Source organism: Daphnia magna, linkage group LG1, assembly GCF_020631705.1.
Source record: "Daphnia magna isolate NIES linkage group LG1, ASM2063170v1.1, whole genome shotgun sequence".
In the NCBI taxonomy this organism is placed as follows: Eukaryota; Metazoa; Arthropoda; class Branchiopoda; order Diplostraca; family Daphniidae; genus Daphnia; species Daphnia magna.
In genome coordinates this window covers 13761889-13779184 of record NC_059182.1, presented here as the reverse complement: position 1 = coordinate 13779184, position 17296 = coordinate 13761889, and the positions used below count along the sequence as shown (strand labels likewise).

Sequence of the window (17296 nt, the reverse complement as noted above, 5' to 3'; positions counted from 1 at the left end):
TCAAACTTTTACCCAGCTTACTCCAATGTATTCTTCGTCATATAATTTCCACAGTAATTCCTAATCCCCCTCCCCCCCAAAAGAATAATAATTTTTTTCGCCCAATATACTTATTTGCGAATTCTATAGGAGTCCTAAACCAAACAAAAGTGTGCCAGGGAAATAACAATTAAAAAATCGTGCTCAAGTTACACAATACTTGATTTGATCCAAATGAATGACACATTTCCATTGTATGGCCAGTGCGACGAAACGAAAATTCAACAAGTTGATGGGCAATTTTCCGCCATCCTAATAGGATCCGGAATAGACGATTGTGTTTTGCTGCGCGAATGATCCAACAAGGCTGGGCATTCGATGGTTTCATTCTGAATGCCGTCCATTGTAGTCAACAAGTCATAATTGATTTGTTCACTAACGATGGAATCACCCCTATTTAAACACAACGAGAAAACGAAGTACGTAGAGTTTTTTAACCACACACACACAACCAAATATTAAATATATTTTTCAATATACTTGTAGTCGGGGTGCTTGGTGACGAACTCCCGCATCCAGTGAGCTATGGTCATCAGCTCACCACTAGCACGTTTTTGAATAAGCCGTAAGTATTGATGTATTGTGCAATGGGTATCGGCGTCTACTTCGACACTTGACAGATAGCTGCTTATAAGAGGTAATAAACCCTGGAATTCGTCCCCCTTAAAAAAATCAAAAAAAGTACTGGAACTTGTCGTGAAGACAATTAATACTAAATCAAAGAAACAAACCTTTCCGTTTATTATTTCTCCGATTGTCATCTCTACGGAGATCTCGTCTTGTTCAATTCCCATAGAATTAGCAACAGACTCTGACGAGTTTTGCGCAACCAGATCCTTCCGGAACCAAAATTTTTCATTCAGGACCGCATCGCGCTTTTGGGCTCTTTGCATATTCTCGTCCACTTTACTTATTGGTATGAGGAAGTTAAGCCCGTAGGTAAGAATGACTCGAGTTAACAGAACAATGAAGCACACGTAGGCTGCATTTTCAAAATCAGTTATTTGTGCTTCACAGGGCCGGAATTCAACGCGCCAACCAATGGTGCTCTTCGGCGGAGGTGGCTTGAATCGCATCGTTTGCCAATTGGTCGACTGGAGGTTCTGCAAGTATTTACAAAGTGTTTATTACTTTTTAGTCTTAGCATTTAATATAGGATGTACCTCAAAGTGATCCGAATCTTCCTCGTCATTCTGGTTAATCTTTTCACTGAACAGAGACACAGGATCCCGGATAAAAAGATGTGCAATATGTTGGGCTAACAGATGATCAATACCAGCATCACGCATTCGCTGGTAAGCCTCTTGATCTATTACCAATGGTATATCGTTGTATCTATTCAAGAATTCAGATAAACATGATTACCAGTATAAAGATAAAAGAGCTTCCACAAACGTTTTTACCGATCGCCTTCCGGAGAGAGATATGAATCTATCGAGTCGTACCGCGATTTGTTAATGCGGAACCTATTCGTCTTCAGCGGTTCTAGACCTCTTTCCTCCCTCGTGCGGCAGTCAACTGAGCTAGAAATTATGTTCCAGCGACAATCCGTGTCAGCAATGTGACCACGCTGAATTGGTGAGGCGGCAGTTAGAGCCAACAAAATTGGGCACATTGGTGCTAGTTGATCATACAGTGTACGAGCTTCTTTGATATTGCAAGCTTGAAAAGTCAGTTGCAGGCAGCATTGGCCCATTCCGAATCCCATAGCGTCCATATATATATGATCTGGCAATGCATTTTTTCCTTTCTCACCATCATCTCCCAATGCACTTAAATCTTCTTTAAAAGGGCTCGAGGTGTTTACGTCTTTAAAAACTGTTCGAAAAATAGTCGTTACGTTAAGCAAACTCTAAATTAGTTCTAAAGCTTTACTTGGGACATTGATAGCAACTTTCTCGCCCCGCCGCTCGCGGATGTTGCGGGTTAATGTGCGAAACCGTGGATGTGCCAAATAAATAGCCTCGTCCGGGAAAAACAAGGAACGCGAAGCACTATTCACAGGATCTGGTTTTACTTCAGGGACGCAAAAGCCTTCGCAACCCAAGCGTGGGAATGCCGTAATAGACAGGATGTGCTCATCCTTTTCCAACAAAGCTGACACCTGTCGGGTTAACAAAAACATGTTTACGTTAGCCTTTCCTATCCAAATACTAGAAGCGTACCTCTTTGCGGCGGTTTTTCATATTAGCCTCAACAACATTGAAATGGGCTAGTAGGCCTCCATAAGGTTTACCAGGGGTTCCTTCAACCATGTAACTAGCAAACTCAGGTCTCCACAAGGAAGAAGCCTTCCTAATTAGAATGATGTTGCAATTAGGTTTTATGGTCAAACACAATTAAAATAAACTAAAATTTTTACTCTGGGTTTTCCTTTTCAGTAATTTGAAGAACAGGTAAAAGATCTTGGGCACGAAGAGAGAGCTGGGCTTTTTTTTTTCATGGTTGAACTTAACAAGCATGTATTCAATCTATTAAAGAAAACTATAAGCTAAATTATTTTGAAATGCTAGTTCATCATATAATACCTCATCTCCCCACTTTAACACATCACCTTGTCTATCTTTTAATAGATTGTATAGATTAATGAATTGGGTAATACCATGTTCACGAACATGATCTGCCAGCTTTTTTGTTTCAGGCCAACTCAATGGGCTTCCTTCAGATAACAGACCCATCCTTAAGACGATAATGATCCTGTACAAGAAAAATCGTCACAATTTCATAGATACCACAAGCGAAACAAGGTAAGATGATTAGAAATCAAAGAAAGGAAGTAGATTTTGCAAAACGGAAAATGCACATAGCGTAGCTCTTGAGCATGCGTCCAAGCAACCGCTCTGTACCTTCAAAAATGCGGTTTAGTGCTTCGGAATGAACAAGGTGTTAAAATCAATATTCAACAAAGAGTAGAAATTGGCAATAAAAATACACTATATTCTGGGTAATGTTTACAGATAAATTATGGTCACGATTCGTAGGCCTCTGACACTGACGTCTGCTACACGTTGTGTTGTGATGAAGGAGCGCTACTTTAAAGATTTTTTTAGCCTGCTCATCGATATCGATGTAACGTAACAAAAGTTGCTAAGTCACGGTGACCCGAAACGCATTTGCGATTGTCATCATGCTTTTTATATCATAAAGACCGCAGAAAATTAAAAGAAATCAGTTAGCATAATCTCATATAGAAACTCTGGCGATTAATACGACAAAAAGTATATTTCACTTTTTTTTTTTAGTTTTGAGGAACAATCTCGAAGATTGTAGATAACGATATAAATGCAATGTGTAACTTGTTGTTTAAATTACTTTAATAAATTGATAACGTTAGAGAATGTTGTAAAACTGTTTAAATCAATAATACTACTCCTCGGAAAAAATTTTGAAATTTGACTGGAAACCAAACTCACGGAACCTACGATTCTAGCCATCATGTTCATTCATCCAACTTATTCTTTGGCATTCATAAATCATTTTCCTCCCAAGCGAACACGTATCTAGGCTTTAAATACACATTTTCGAAGTCTTCAAACTACCTAACGCTCAAGTAGTAACAATAACTTGCAAAACATCAAATAGATAGTCAATAACGCAAAAATCTATGCTGATAAAGTAGGAGATAAGAATGGGACAAGCAGGTAAGGATTATAATAGAGACCAATGAGGAACAGGATAGGACAATGTTTCCCAATAAACAAAAACATAATATTTCACTTTATTTTTAATTTTTTTAACAAATTCGACCAACTTTCGTACACAAGCAGGAAAAGTTATTTTATAAAGAACAAAATAATAAAAAAGAGAAAGCGCCCTAACCCTTCCAAACATTATTACCAGAACCAGACTCAGATTCATGTCTATAAAGTATGCAAGTATGAAATCTCGATCTCGGTAGTAAAAGTGGTGCTTCCCTAAACACACAAAGAAGATGAAAATCCTTGTTTCACAAGTTTTGCTATTTAGGTTTTCAAGTTTGAAAATAATAAAAAAATTTTCAGATAGGTAATTTTCGTTTTTGTGATATAATTTTGCCTACAGGTAAAAGAGATGTTAGGAAAAAAGAATTCAGACGCATTGGTGTCACTGCAACATTTATCGATATTTTAGAGTCTCTACCCTCCCTTATTCTGTTTCATCAGACCTTTTTGCGTTTTCTCATTGTTCATGAGCGCATTGCTTCACGATTTAGTCGGAGACATCGAATCATCCGTGAGGTTAGTTACATATTTTTTGTTCAATTGCCGTTTAACGAGCGAATTTTTACAATTGGTTCTAAGGAGTTGTCAGTATAGTTCTCAAAGAACAAATCAGCCAGCAATTGCCAGTCGTACCCAGTGTGGTGGTGTCTTCGCCTCTCGCCATTTCATTCTTAACCGTGGCCCTTCCTGCTCTCATTCATACTTCACGCTGCGTGCGAGGTCCCTACGAAGGACATAACCAATTTTATATGAATTTGAATATTCATTCAGGTATTTGCAAACCCTTTTTTAAACTAAAAAGTTTTTTTGTTGGAAGCCATTTTTCACCCCATTTTCATGCCCCATACATCTCCTAATTTTCAGCTTTAAGTATGTAAAGTGCATTTGTTTATGTTAACCCTTTACTAGATTTTTTACCATCAGTGGAGAGTCGTGGAGGTTGGTTAGCTTTGGTGTTTCAGCCCCAGAAAACGACATCGTGCATGTTGACTACCAAACCTTGCCATCTGGCAAATCAGAGGTGAATCTAGTATGGCTACCATGCTGGGGAATTAACTCTTATGTGTTAAGTTTTGTTCTCTTTCAGAATATCAAAATTTTCCAGTGGTCGTCATTGGAAGTTAAAAGAAATAAAGTCCTTTATTTGCACTTCCTGAGTGGTGATCAAAACTGCTCTGACTTTCATGTCATCAATCATATTTGTTCTGAAGAGCAGACCTTAAAATCCATGCTGGATTTTGATCCCAATCACAACATCTTTTCATACTTGGTTTTGAGAACAGGCCCTTCTCCTATTTTTGAAAGTAGGAAATTCATCAATCATCGCATCATCCTATTTCCGTGTTTATGCAATAGTAGCATATTTTCAGGTAAACCTGCTTAATAGTATTAAAGCTTCTATTGATTCTTAGAGCAAAATTGTTTAAGTAGGTAAATAAGAACAACAAATCGGTAGCTATAATGGCTCTCAACGTAAATCGGAACGTAGCGGATGCATTTTATCGTTACAAAATGCCTCGCTTGTTGGCTAAGGTTGAAGGTAAAGGAAATGGCATAAAGACCGTCATCGTTAACATGACCGAAGTCGCTAAAGCGCTAGGACGACCACCTACATGTAATATTTTATTACTTTATTCTTACCATAAAAACTTGAATAGAAATATTGGTTTTCTTTATAGATCCAACCAAGTTTTTTGGATGTGAGTTAGGAGCGCAAACTCAATTTGATATCAAGAATGATCGCTTTATCGTCAACGGAGCACACGAAGCAGGGAAACTGCAGCAAATGCTTGACATTTTCATAAAGAAATTTGTTCTGTGTCCCGGATGTGACAATCCTGAAACTGTCCTCACGGTATGTTTCCTCATAATTCACCCAACAAACTTATCTTACTAAACGTATTCTAACTTAGGTCCATGCAAAGAAACAAACCATTTCACAATCTTGTAAAGCTTGTGGCTATAATGGCCAACTGGATATGCGCCACAAACTGACCACATTCATCCTGAAAAATCCCCCTGGTATTTCCTCGTTCTCATGAATTGATTAAAATTGAATTCCTAACATGTTCAACTTAATAGAGTTAAGCCCTGCTGCCCAAGGAGCGTCTCTTACTGAAGGCAAGAAAGCCAAGCGAGGAAAGAAATCAGATGGCCAAAGCGGAGAGAAGGGCTCAGATGGATCCGAAAATGAATTGGACGCTACGAATGAGGTGGATGAGGATGATTGGGCTGTTGATGTTAGTGCGGCTGCTGTGAAAGCTCGAATGGAAGATCTTACCAATGGCGCCAAAGGGCTTACTATTTCTGACGATATGGAGAAAACACCGAAAGAGCGCATCGATTTGTTCTATTCTTTCGTCAAACAACGTCGCGATCAAGGAATGCTCTCAAAACCAGGAGCCGACAAGGACGTAGTTTCGGAAGCCGAACGCCTGGATGTTAAGGATAAGGCACCACTAATTTTGTGTGAATTGATATTTGATAGCAATATTCTTTCCCAGGTAATACCCTAATTGTTGATTTGTTGTTTAATATTGTCAGTGATTTCAAAATGATAACGTTGTATTTAGATGAAGACATACCGTTCCTTGCTCTCCCGTTCCACGCCAGGGAAACCCAAAAGCTCAGAAAGCATTGCTCGGTGGTGTTGAATGCATTATACAGCTCAACCAGACAACTTTATTGCCGAAAGTTCCACATATTCTTAAAGGGCTTTACGATCTGGATCTGGTTGACGAGGAAGTCATGATCGATTGGGGTTCAAAGCCAAGTCGTAAATACGTCAGCAAAGAGCTCAATGCTGAAATTTTGGCTAAGGCTCAGGCGTTTATTACATGGTTGAAAGAGGCAGAAGAAGAATCGGAGGACGATTCCGATGATTCCGATGTTGAAATTGAATATGACGATCGAGCAAGACCTACCACGTTAATCGAACAGAAGAATGCAACTCCGCAGTTGGCTAAAACGGCTGTTAAGGTCAAGAGTGACGATAATGAAGATGATTTAGATATTGATGCCATCTAAAGATAGATATGGATTTCTTGGTTCAAACAATATATTTCATAGTGGTGCCTGGGACTTTATTCATCTAGCACTGTAGCCCTGGATTTAAGACCGAAACTAGCGGTTTTTTTTCTTGTTTTCGTCTTCGCGTTTCCTTCTTTGCTTCGTAAACTTTCACTTCATAAAAATTTTTGGGCCATATTGTGTTAATCTGTCGATGGCCATCACATTCAATTCCTTTATAGAATTTGTTGTTCGTTCTTCCATTAGATCCCTCTTCCCCGCCCTTCCAAAAAAATACACAAGATTTTCATTCAGTTGTACACTACATTCATTGCAAGTTTTTTCATTAAATATTTAGAACTCGTGTTACGTCAAATGATTGGGTAGCGTTCTGCAGAAGGAAACATCAGTTTAGAGAGCGTGTACAGTATAGTACGGTTACAAAATACTGATTGAATGTCGAAATGTAACGGAGCTGTATCTTTTATATCTTTTAGTTAAAAAGCTATGTAGTCTTAAAACCGCATTACCTTATGTATCGATATAATCTGCCTACCCGCGATAGGGAGGTATCGCAATGGTTTGTCAAGTCATACTCGTACATACCGCAACAAAAACTGGCAGCACAGACTACTTTTAGTAATGGTGGAAAAGGCGAAGTGACGTGTGCTCTACGAAACAATATTCAGCTCGTACGGAATCTGAAGAGTATCACGTCGAAATTAGTTGGCGTCTTCGTTGTCTCCTAAGCCGCTGCAGTCCTTGTAAGTTACATTCTTGAAATATCTCACTAGTTCGAATTCTAAGGCGACGTTTCGTTCTCTAGCTTGTACAATGACTTTTGGAATGAATTCTACAAAAAATAGTTGTATTACTAATGTTTCTTCAAAGTCGAATGGACGGTGGGAATAAAAATCGAAATGCTAGATGTTTTTGTCCATTGAAAGATTGCCCAATGTGTATGTAGCTCTAGAGGAGCCATATCTGATACAAGATGAGTAAAGTGAATATTTAAAACAGCGGTCAGCAGAAGTTTTAATTAATTTCTTTCTCGCTGGAGATCTGGTAGTATTTCATTCTTGTTGTTATGAAGCTGGTTCCAAAGTTTTTGGGGGGCAGGCTGATACGAAGCTGTACAGGCAAGAGATGACAATTCATTCCCTACCCTTAGGCCCACTTTCACCTGACATTGGATTTATGTGGCCACTGGTCTTATTTAATAAATGGAGGCCACCAGCTTTGCTTTCTTTGTTTTTCGTTCGTATTCTCGCCCACTTCCGGTGCGGCTTTATGATGTACCTGTTCCTGCCTTAAACCAGGGGACATCGGTAACGCCGAGTGCTTTCCATGTTTTGGCCTGCAGCGAACCCTCCATTCGTAAAGTTTTTATCGAGCCCATCTTCGATTGCATACATCGTCAGTCACACGAGTCAGCTGATTTGTCTGGTTCATACTAATGAGGAATTAACTAGTCGCCTACTTATTGATATCATTGACTCTAAGCAAATGCATCTCTCATGTAAATTATTATCTCTTGTTTGTGTTTCAGTATATCATCTCAACTTTGAATCACCAACCGTAGCAATCCTTGTTTTCTTAAGACTTTTCTGAGCTAGACTGTCCTACAAAATATGTATAGAATCGATAGTTTGGAGGCCGATACGGTAGACTACCTTGCGATGGCTGGTTTGCGGGTTTTACGCATCGGTTCGGGCGGCGCATGAGCATGCGCATTGTTATCCTGTTTGGGCTGAGAAAAAAGAATCAATATAGCGTGAAGGTAATGTGCTGGAGTCTCGGTGAGTGTATGACGTGTCGTTGCTCTCGGGATACGAAGGCCGCATCGTTTTCTTTCTCGTCCTTTAGAAGTAGACTTTTAAAAGCGCGTGCTGTTGTGTCCCCGTATCTTCCCTGTTTGTGGAGTTGATAGCGAGGATTGCCGAATCCTAGCGGTTTCATGCGGTCTTGGTGAAAACTTTTAAATTGTGAAAATGTGTGAGTAGATCCCCGCATAGTGGAAACAAGAACTCTACTAGAAGCCGTTAAGTATCCACCGTCTAATGTTTTTCAGGAAAACCTGTCGGTGATGTCATCGGTGCTGCAAGCACATCGTTTGTAAGTCGGTATTTGTTTAAGTTTAGCTTACGGCGTAGCGTTATTTTAAGGTGTGGCACACAATTATTCAAATTTCATAGAGACATTACTTGTCATTCCTCTTCAGTGAAACTTCTCAAATACTTTAGTATATGCCCCTGGCTAGTCACGCACTATGCTCATCGCCGATAATGCACAACGACTGTGCTCACAGCGTCGTCTGAAGGGTGGTTGTAGACAATACGAGTGCCTCTCGCTATCGATATAACCAACAACTTCCGTCTCCCTTCGCGATTCAGACGTCATTATTTGTTTTGTTTGTTTTCACTGTCCAAAGGCGCAAGTTGGAGAGCATCAGCAAAGCCACAACCATGACTCAGGAGGAGATCGTCAGCAGCACCAAGACGGTGTCACAGGGCTTAGAGGCCCTACGAGCTGAGCACCAGTCTATCTTGCAAGGGCTAAATGGATCTCTCAAAGCTGCCACTCAGGAAAAGCTGGATGCTAACGTTATCGAAGAGAAAGCTAATCTGATACAAAAATCACTTGACATGATCGATCTTGGACTTGGAGAGGCACAGGCAAGTGTTTTGTTCTTTGCGTATATTCTGTCCTCACCAATAATCATGATAGCGGGACTGTGTTACCAAATTCCAGGTAATGGTGGCATTGGCAACTCACTTGCAAGCTTTGGAAGCAGAAAAGCAAAAGTTACGCGCACAAGTTCGTCGATTGTGTCAAGAAAATGCTTGGCTTCGCGACGAGTTGGCTAATACACAACAGCGCCTTCAGGCTTCAGAGCAAGCAGTTGCCCAATTAGAGGAGGACAAAAAACATCTCGAGTTTGTCAATACAATCAAGAAATACGATGCCGATCAGGTATGGCATTGATCCTCTTTCGTTCCTTTTTGACCGGATGACAGAAGAATTCATTGGATTTGTAGGAGGAATCTACATCGGACGTGTCACATAAAGATAAAAGCGATGATCCAACTATTGATCTCTTTCCGGACGACGATGCCGACGAACGTGGCCGTAAGTAGTGGTTTTTTTGGGGGAAGGGGGGAATTTCCTCAGTAAAAAGTGGGCTCGTTTAACCATTCTTTTTATTACATTAGCAATGTCGCCTACTCCACCTTCGCAACTAGCACAGCAAGCCAATGCAGGATACGAGATTCCAGCTCGGCTTAGGACGCTGCACAATTTGGTTATTCAGTACGCTTCACAAGGACGCTACGAAGTAGCTGTTCCGTTATGTAAGCAAGCGCTAGAAGATCTGGAGAAAACGAGTGGACACGATCATCCTGACGTTGCTACTATGCTGAACATTCTAGCCTTAGTCTACCGGTACGGATACGATAAAAACCGAATATAAAAGAAAACATTTCTCATAGATTTTTTCTTTGCAGAGACCAAAATAAATACAAGGAAGCCGCTAATTTATTGAACGATGCTTTGAGCATTCGGGAGAAGACATTGGGAGAAAACCACCCTGCCGTACGTTTCTTATGACAGCCCTAGCTGGCCAGTACAACATGTAATGTTTGCCATTCCTATCTAACAGGTTGCAGCAACGTTGAATAATCTGGCTGTTTTGTACGGCAAGCGCGGTAAATACAAGGATGCCGAGCCTTTGTGCAAACGGGCTCTCGAGATCCGCGAAAAGGTTCCTTGGAAAAGATCATCCTGATGTTGCCAAGCAGCTCAACAACTTGGCCTTACTTTGCCAGAATCAAGTAATAGGATGTTCAAATACTGTTCAAAGCATTCGGTTCAATGAGTTCTCTTTAACCGTCAACAGGGAAAATACGAAGAAGTTGAGCGGTATTATCAGAGAGCATTAGAAATCTATGAAAGTAAATTGGGTCCGGATGACCCAAATGTAGCAAAGACCAAGAATAATTTGGCTTCTGCATATTTAAAACAAGGAAAGTACAAAGAAGCCGAAGTTTTGTACAAACAGGTGTTAACAAGGGCTCACGAGCGCGAATTCGGCGCTATTGATGGTAATGTTTTGTTCAAATAGTTTTTTCATTGATCTTATCGAAATGTATTTCCACCCTAAGGCGATAACAAAACCATCTGGCAAGTGGCCGAAGAACGCGAGGAGAACAAGGGGCAGAATAAGGGAAACACTCCTTATGGCGATTACGGCGGTTGGCACAAAGCAGCCAAAGTGGATTCCCCCACAGTCACTACTACTCTAAAGGTAACCAAGATGGAATTCCTTACCCAATTTGCGTCCGATTGCGCATGTTGACGATTCCATTTTGTGGTGTTAGAATCTTGGTGCTCTGTACCGACGCCAAGGCAAGTACGAAGCAGCGGAAACTCTTGAGGACTGCGCTATGCGCAGCAGTAGCAGCAAACATCCACTGGATATGAACCGGCTGCGGAGCTCAAGACGCTCCAACGAACCCAACGTGGACACAAAGTAAGAAAAACTTCATATGTTTAAATCTGATTTCAAAATGTAATTGATTTATGTCTTTTTCGAATAGGACGCGAAGTGCCAGAGAGAGTGCAGCCCGACGTGGATCGCACGAGTCCCTGGACTCTGTTCACACGGAGGTGTCCGACGAGGTGAGCGCAAACATTTTAATTAACTAGGCAATTCTAACGTGCTTGAAATTAAGCCTGTTTCTGGCAGTTATTAAAATGTTCTGAAATGTAAAACAAGCAAAAATGAAAAGTAGCAACAATGAAAGAGATAGAAAGGATCCATCCTTCAGCATGAGTAGACGGATGTTGCTGGACATTTTTTTCTCATTTCATCTTGTGTGTGAGTGTAGAGGCACTTGGGTCGTCATTGCGCATTAGTGGCTCGCTGAGACTGTTGAAAGACTTTTGACCGTGAAAGAGGCTGCCAAACAGATATCCGTCCAATAACACCGTCATTAACTACGCGATTTTAGTTTCACTTGGTTTCCCTTTAAAACAAACACAACTGCATGATTTTGCTGACATATTTCATTCTGTTACTTCCTTTGCTTGTTTTTTTTGTGCATGTCTTTATTTTTTTTACGCTTTGAACAACTTTTCTTTTTAGTAAAACCTTTTGGTTCAGTAACAAAATAGCTTTCCAAGTTTTTAGCATTTGAGATAATTTTTTCTGATTTTTTTTTATCTTTTTTTTTTGTTTTGTTTTCTTTTTTGTTTTGTTTTTTTCCACCTTTCTTTTTTTTTTTTTTTTTTTTTGGTATCTATTTACATATTTCCTGTGGCTGTGGCGTAGTATCCTCGCCACTCCCTTCACTCGTCTTCCGACATTGATTCGCGTCCCGGTTCAAGTCAGGGTCAAGGGCCCGGCAGCCTCCGCAACAAGCTGTTCTCCGCTTTGGGACTTCACACGTGACCACGTCTTACCTTTCCCTGAAACAAAAAACAAACCATCCGCAACTACGGCTCTTAAAAATTTTTATCCATACTTTTCACCCCTCCTCTGTCCATCCGACCAAAAGAGGAAGTACGGCTCTGGTTCTATCGATACGTCTTTACTTTCATCTTTCTCTCTATTGATATTCCATTGGGCCTTCCTTTCTCCAGCAAAGAAAACCAACACGTAGATCCAAGGTTAACTTGGCGGGAGTTTTGAATGTGCATGGGAGTCAATATCCTCCACCGTTCAAACACTCGCATCTCAGTCACGGTGAACCTCTCTTTGGAACGTCAAAAAAATTTCTGAACCAAGTCGATAGTCTGGTTGTTTATTTTAGGATAGCAGAGAAATATCCTTAGCAAACTGGATTTATAGAAACTTTCATATGCCTTTGCAGTTATTTGCACGCCTTTAATTAGTTTTGTCATGGGTGTAAATGCATCCCACTCGATGAGCTTATCTTGTTGTTTCAATCGGTAGGTTGCCTCTAGCAAGGAGAAGTGATAGATTGCAAACACTCCCGAGACTGAGATGGCGGATGCGCGAGAATTGTTATGCATAAATAAATGAAAAACAATTGTCACCTGTATTAATGGCCAACGTTGCTCTCCCCAATTGCCTTCTTCCTCTCAGTTATAATTTGCCCTGCTAGCTTTTCAGATTTCTTCTGGTCACCCAACCATATAATGCACGATAGGAAACAACCTTCAAACAAACGTTTTTCTTTGCTCGGGAGGAGTGGTATAAAATAATCTTAAATGAAAGGAATTGCCATTATAGGTCACCTTTCTCAGCAGTTTTGTTTTATTTATTTATTTTTTTTTATGAAAAAAAAAGCGTTCCCATTTTGTTTCATTTTCGCGGTAAATGAATTTGTTGCTTAAAAGTTCGAAGTTTCTGTCATATTTCCGGTCGTTTTGATTTTTATTCGGCACTTTTCCTCATATTTTCCTCAATTCCTATCTCGATATATTAGCCTCAGTCGCCTCACCTTCGTCCCCCCCCCACACTTTTCAATCACCATCACCGTCTTAAAATTATAAGTAGATCATGCCATTGTCTTTGTTACAATATTTTCCGCGCATAATACAACATCTAAATGGCTCAAACGATTTGTTTTTGGTCAAACATTTTAAAGTTTCGACTGTCACCCTTCGTAACACACACGGGCAGTATCGGAGAGTAGTTTCAACGCGGTTAGATATAATCCCTTCCACGTCAACGTGTGGAAGATTATACCAACCTATTATCGTCCTCACTAATGCGCAATGACCCGTGCTTGAGTTTTGATTTTAAATAATTTGATGCGATAGTTGCAGCTTGTTGGTAGAATTGTTTTAGATTATTGCCTGTTAGTGTGGACTGTAATTGAAATCTTTTGGTTTTTCATTAACCGAAATTTTCCGTGTGTGTGTTTTTTTTTCTTCTCCCTTTTCCGTTCTTCTATTGCTTGTCTGTGATTGTTTTCTTACGACTTGGTTGATATCTTCCATCAAAACAAATCCTCTACTATTTCCCTGTTCCTCAAACAATTCCTTTGCTCGGGGAAAAACGAAATGCGACATGAATGAAGTGGGTGGGCCGAACACGTCGCAGCGGTTCCTTCTCTAAGCTGCGTGCCTCCATCCGGAAGAGCAGTGCGAAACTAATGCAGAAACTGGTCACAAGAGATGACCCGACTCCTTCCTTGGCCATCGACTTCCCTACGGGTTTGGCTTCCAGGTAGGTCTTTGATTGATTCCACCCTCCACTTCTCGATTCGCCGAACCATTTCCAATTCCGCATCTACCTCATATTTCTACCTTTTTACTACAAAATCATTTTTCTACGCAAGACGATCAAAGTTCTTCATCCTTTTTTCGAAACTAGTTTACTGCTTGGTATCAAATAACACGTCATTTTAATTTGCTAGATTTACTCAATGCCTTTAAGTATGACTATTTTGAAAAATTGAGTTTAAAGGTATATGGCGCTTTGCTAGTTGTACATTTTGGCTTGATTTCAGTATTGCTTGTCGTTTCGTGCTTCTTCAAGGTTTTGTAAGCTTAATATTATGTAAAATGACGAAGCACATTTGGCGGCACTCGGTGGTTGTTAGGTGCGAAAGGTATTGCCTTCGCCCTCAGAGCGTTCGAGTGAACAAGTTTTTGTTATGCTCGGTCTTTTTACTGTGCATTACGCAAAGTATAATTGCATTGGTTATTACATTTTCCGTACTATTATTACATTACAGCATGAAGCGGTCAAACTCACTGTCCGTCCTTAATGCCCAGTTTCAGCGTGAACAGGTAATTGCTGTTTCCTTTCTTTTCCTTCTAAATCAAATTCTATTTGACACCTCAGGTTGAAAATAAATATCTTTGTCACGTACAGAGCCTTATTAGCAACTTGATGGGACTCCGCGGTCGAACAACTAGCACGGAATTCATTCGCCCGTCTCTCACTGCAGCCACTGCTAATGTTACGTAGCATCGGCGCCTTTTTATGCGCTGTTCAACGATATTTTCGCTCATTTCGTTTCTTTTTGCACCTCTGTTTATTATTTCGTTACGCTGTGATCGTGCAGTCCTAAATCATTTAGTTATAAATGACAACCCAACGGGATTTCACACCGTCTTCTGTAAGGCTTTAGTTGTCTGACAGAATCGCGTATTCCTGCTTAACTGAAGTTGCGTATTCCATGTTTTATTTTGTGCAACAGCTGAGGCGAATCATTTTGATTGATTTCACCTGACTTCCATGCGTAATCGCCGTCACAGTGGAATTTCCGTTGCTCTGCATCACATATGGGAAACTGTAAACCTCCCGTTATAAATTAGTGCTGTTTGATGACTCGCGCGAACCTTGTATTTGAGAATAACTTGAATAAATCTTACTTGCTTTGATTCTGCTGCTTTCGTCTCTTAATTTTAAGTGATTGGTAAAGTCTAATAAGTGATAAGTTTTCTTGTGAAATAAGCCACTTTTAAAATTAAATAAAAAAAAGTGCTGTTGGTGAGCCAACTTTAGTTTTTGGATTTTACGTTTAATTCAAAAACTATAAGGCCAGTTGAAAAACAAACTTGATTTCCATGAAAACCATTCAATTCTGAATCGAAATCATGTAATTTAAGCACAATTTGAAATTTGGCCAAAATTGAAAAAGTGGGAAGGGTATAGCCTTCTCATTTTTGTCAAAATCGGTAAAAACGAAATGTCTTGGAATTTGTCAAAAATCACTTATCATAATCAAAATTGAACGCTGATTTCGATTAAGTGATTGTTTTTCTTGTGAAATAAGCCGATTTTTAATTAAAATAAAAAAATTGCTGTTTGCGACTCAATTTTAGTTTTAGTTTTTTACGTTTTATTCAAAAACTATAATGCCAATAGAAAATCAAACTTGATTTCCGTGATTACCATTTAATTCTAAATCGAAATCATGTAATTTAAGCACAATTTGAAATTTGGCCAAAATTGAAAAAGTGGGAAGGGTATAGCCTTCCCATTTTTGTCAAAAATTGGCAAAAACGACATCTCTTGGAATTTGACAAAAATCATTCATCAGATTCCAAATTGAACGCTGATTTCGAATTTGTGATTGGTTTTCTTGTGATATAAGACGATTTTTAAATAATTTAAAACAAAGTGCTGTTTGTGACCAAATTTTAGTTTTTGGTTTTTACGTTTAATTCAAAAACTATAAGGCCAGTTGAAAAACAAACTTGATTTCCATGAAATCCATTCAATTCTGAATCGGAATCATGTAATTTAAGCACAATTTGAAATTTGGCCAAAATTGGGAAAGTGGGAAGGGTATAGCCTTCCCATTTTTGTCAAAAATTGGCAAAAACGACATCTCTTGGAATTTGACAAAAATCATTCATCAGATTCCAAATTGAACGCTGATTTCGAATTTGTGATTGGTTTTCTTGTGATATAAGACGATTTTTAAATAATTTAAAACAAAGTGCTGTTTGTGACCAAATTTTAGTTTTTGGTTTTTACGTTTAATTCAAAAACTATAAGGCCAGTTGAAAAACAAACTTGATTTCCATGAAAACCATTCAATTCTGAATCGAAATCATGTAATTTAAGCACAATTTGAAATTTGGCCAAAATTGAAAAAGTGGGAAGGGTATAGCCTTCTCCATTTTTGTCAAAATCGGTAAAAACGAAATGTCTTGGAATTTGTCAAAAATCACTTATAATCAAAATTGAACGCTGATTTCGATTAAGTGATTGTTTTTCTTGTGAAATAAGCCGATTTTTAATTAAAATAAAAAAAATTGCTGTTTGCGACTCAATTTTAGTTTTAGTTTTTTACGTTTTATTCAAAAACTATAATGCCAATAGAAAATCAAACTTGATTTCCGTGATTACCATTTAATTCTAAATCGAAATCATGTAATTTAAGCACAATTTGAAATTTGGCCAAAATTGAAAAAGTGGGAAGGGTATAGCCTTCCCATTTTTGTCAAAAATTGGCAAAAACGACATCTCTTGGAATTTGACAAAAATCATTCATCAGATTCCAAATTGAACGCTGATTTCGAATTTGTGATTGGTTTTCTTGTGATAGAAGACGATTTTTAAATAATTTAAAACAAAGTGCTGTTTGTGACCCAATTTTAGTTTTTGGTTTTTACGTTTAATTCAAAAACTATAAGGCCAGTTGAAAAACAAACTTGATTTCCATGAAAACCATTCAATTCTGAATCGAAATCATGTAATTTAAGCACAATTTGAAATTTGGCCAAAATTGAAAAAGTGGGAAGTGTAAAGCCTTCTCATTTTTGTCAAAATCGGTAAAAACGAAATGTCTTGGAATTTGTCAAAAATCACTTATCATAATCAAAATTGAACGCTGATTTCAATTAAGTGATTGCTTTTCTTGTGAAATAAGCCGATTTTTAATTAAAATAAAAATAAGTGCTGTTTGCGACTCAATTTTAGTTTTAGTTTTTTACGTTTTATTCAAAAACTATAATGCCAATAGAAAATCAAACTTGATTTCCGTGATTACCATTTAATTCTAAATCGAAATCATGTAATTTAAGCACAATTTGAAATTTGGCCAAAATTGAAAAAGTGG

General features: G+C 38.8%; 3 protein-coding genes across 3 annotated transcripts; 2 read left to right on the top strand and 1 right to left on the bottom strand.

Moving 5' to 3' along the window:
* Positions 1-6: 6 nt before the first annotated feature.
* Positions 7-3105, bottom strand: LOC116929951 (glutamate--cysteine ligase catalytic subunit). Its single transcript, XM_045174612.1, is given in 11 exon segments — positions 7-432; positions 520-701; positions 771-1142; positions 1203-1374; positions 1443-1857; positions 1915-2143; positions 2205-2334; positions 2402-2477; positions 2480-2510; positions 2568-2736; positions 2886-3105. Coding segments are annotated over 10 exon segments (1929 nt in total). The 5' UTR covers positions 2718-2736; positions 2886-3105; the 3' UTR covers positions 7-260.
* Positions 3106-4191: 1086 nt separating this feature from the next.
* LOC123475352 lies at positions 4192-5124 on the top strand. The gene is made up of 3 exons (XM_045177961.1): positions 4192-4256; positions 4665-4761; positions 4828-5124. The coding sequence occupies exons 1-3, from the start codon at positions 4207-4209 to the stop codon at positions 5122-5124; spliced, it is 444 nt and encodes a 147-aa protein (XP_045033896.1). The 5' UTR covers positions 4192-4206.
* Positions 4970-15107, top strand: LOC116930228 (kinesin light chain). The gene is given in 22 exon segments (XM_045174610.1): positions 4970-5110; positions 5172-5355; positions 5420-5595; positions 5654-5762; positions 5823-6244; positions 6314-6349; positions 6351-6719; positions 8821-8864; positions 9181-9424; positions 9501-9722; positions 9788-9878; positions 9962-10190; positions 10253-10340; positions 10408-10512; positions 10514-10579; positions 10645-10849; positions 10910-11052; positions 11126-11277; positions 11345-11426; positions 13796-13944; positions 14456-14510; positions 14566-15107. Coding segments are annotated over 21 exon segments (3267 nt in total). The 5' UTR covers positions 4970-5110; positions 5172-5201; the 3' UTR covers positions 14692-15107.
* The last annotated feature ends 2189 nt before the right edge of the window (positions 15108-17296 follow it).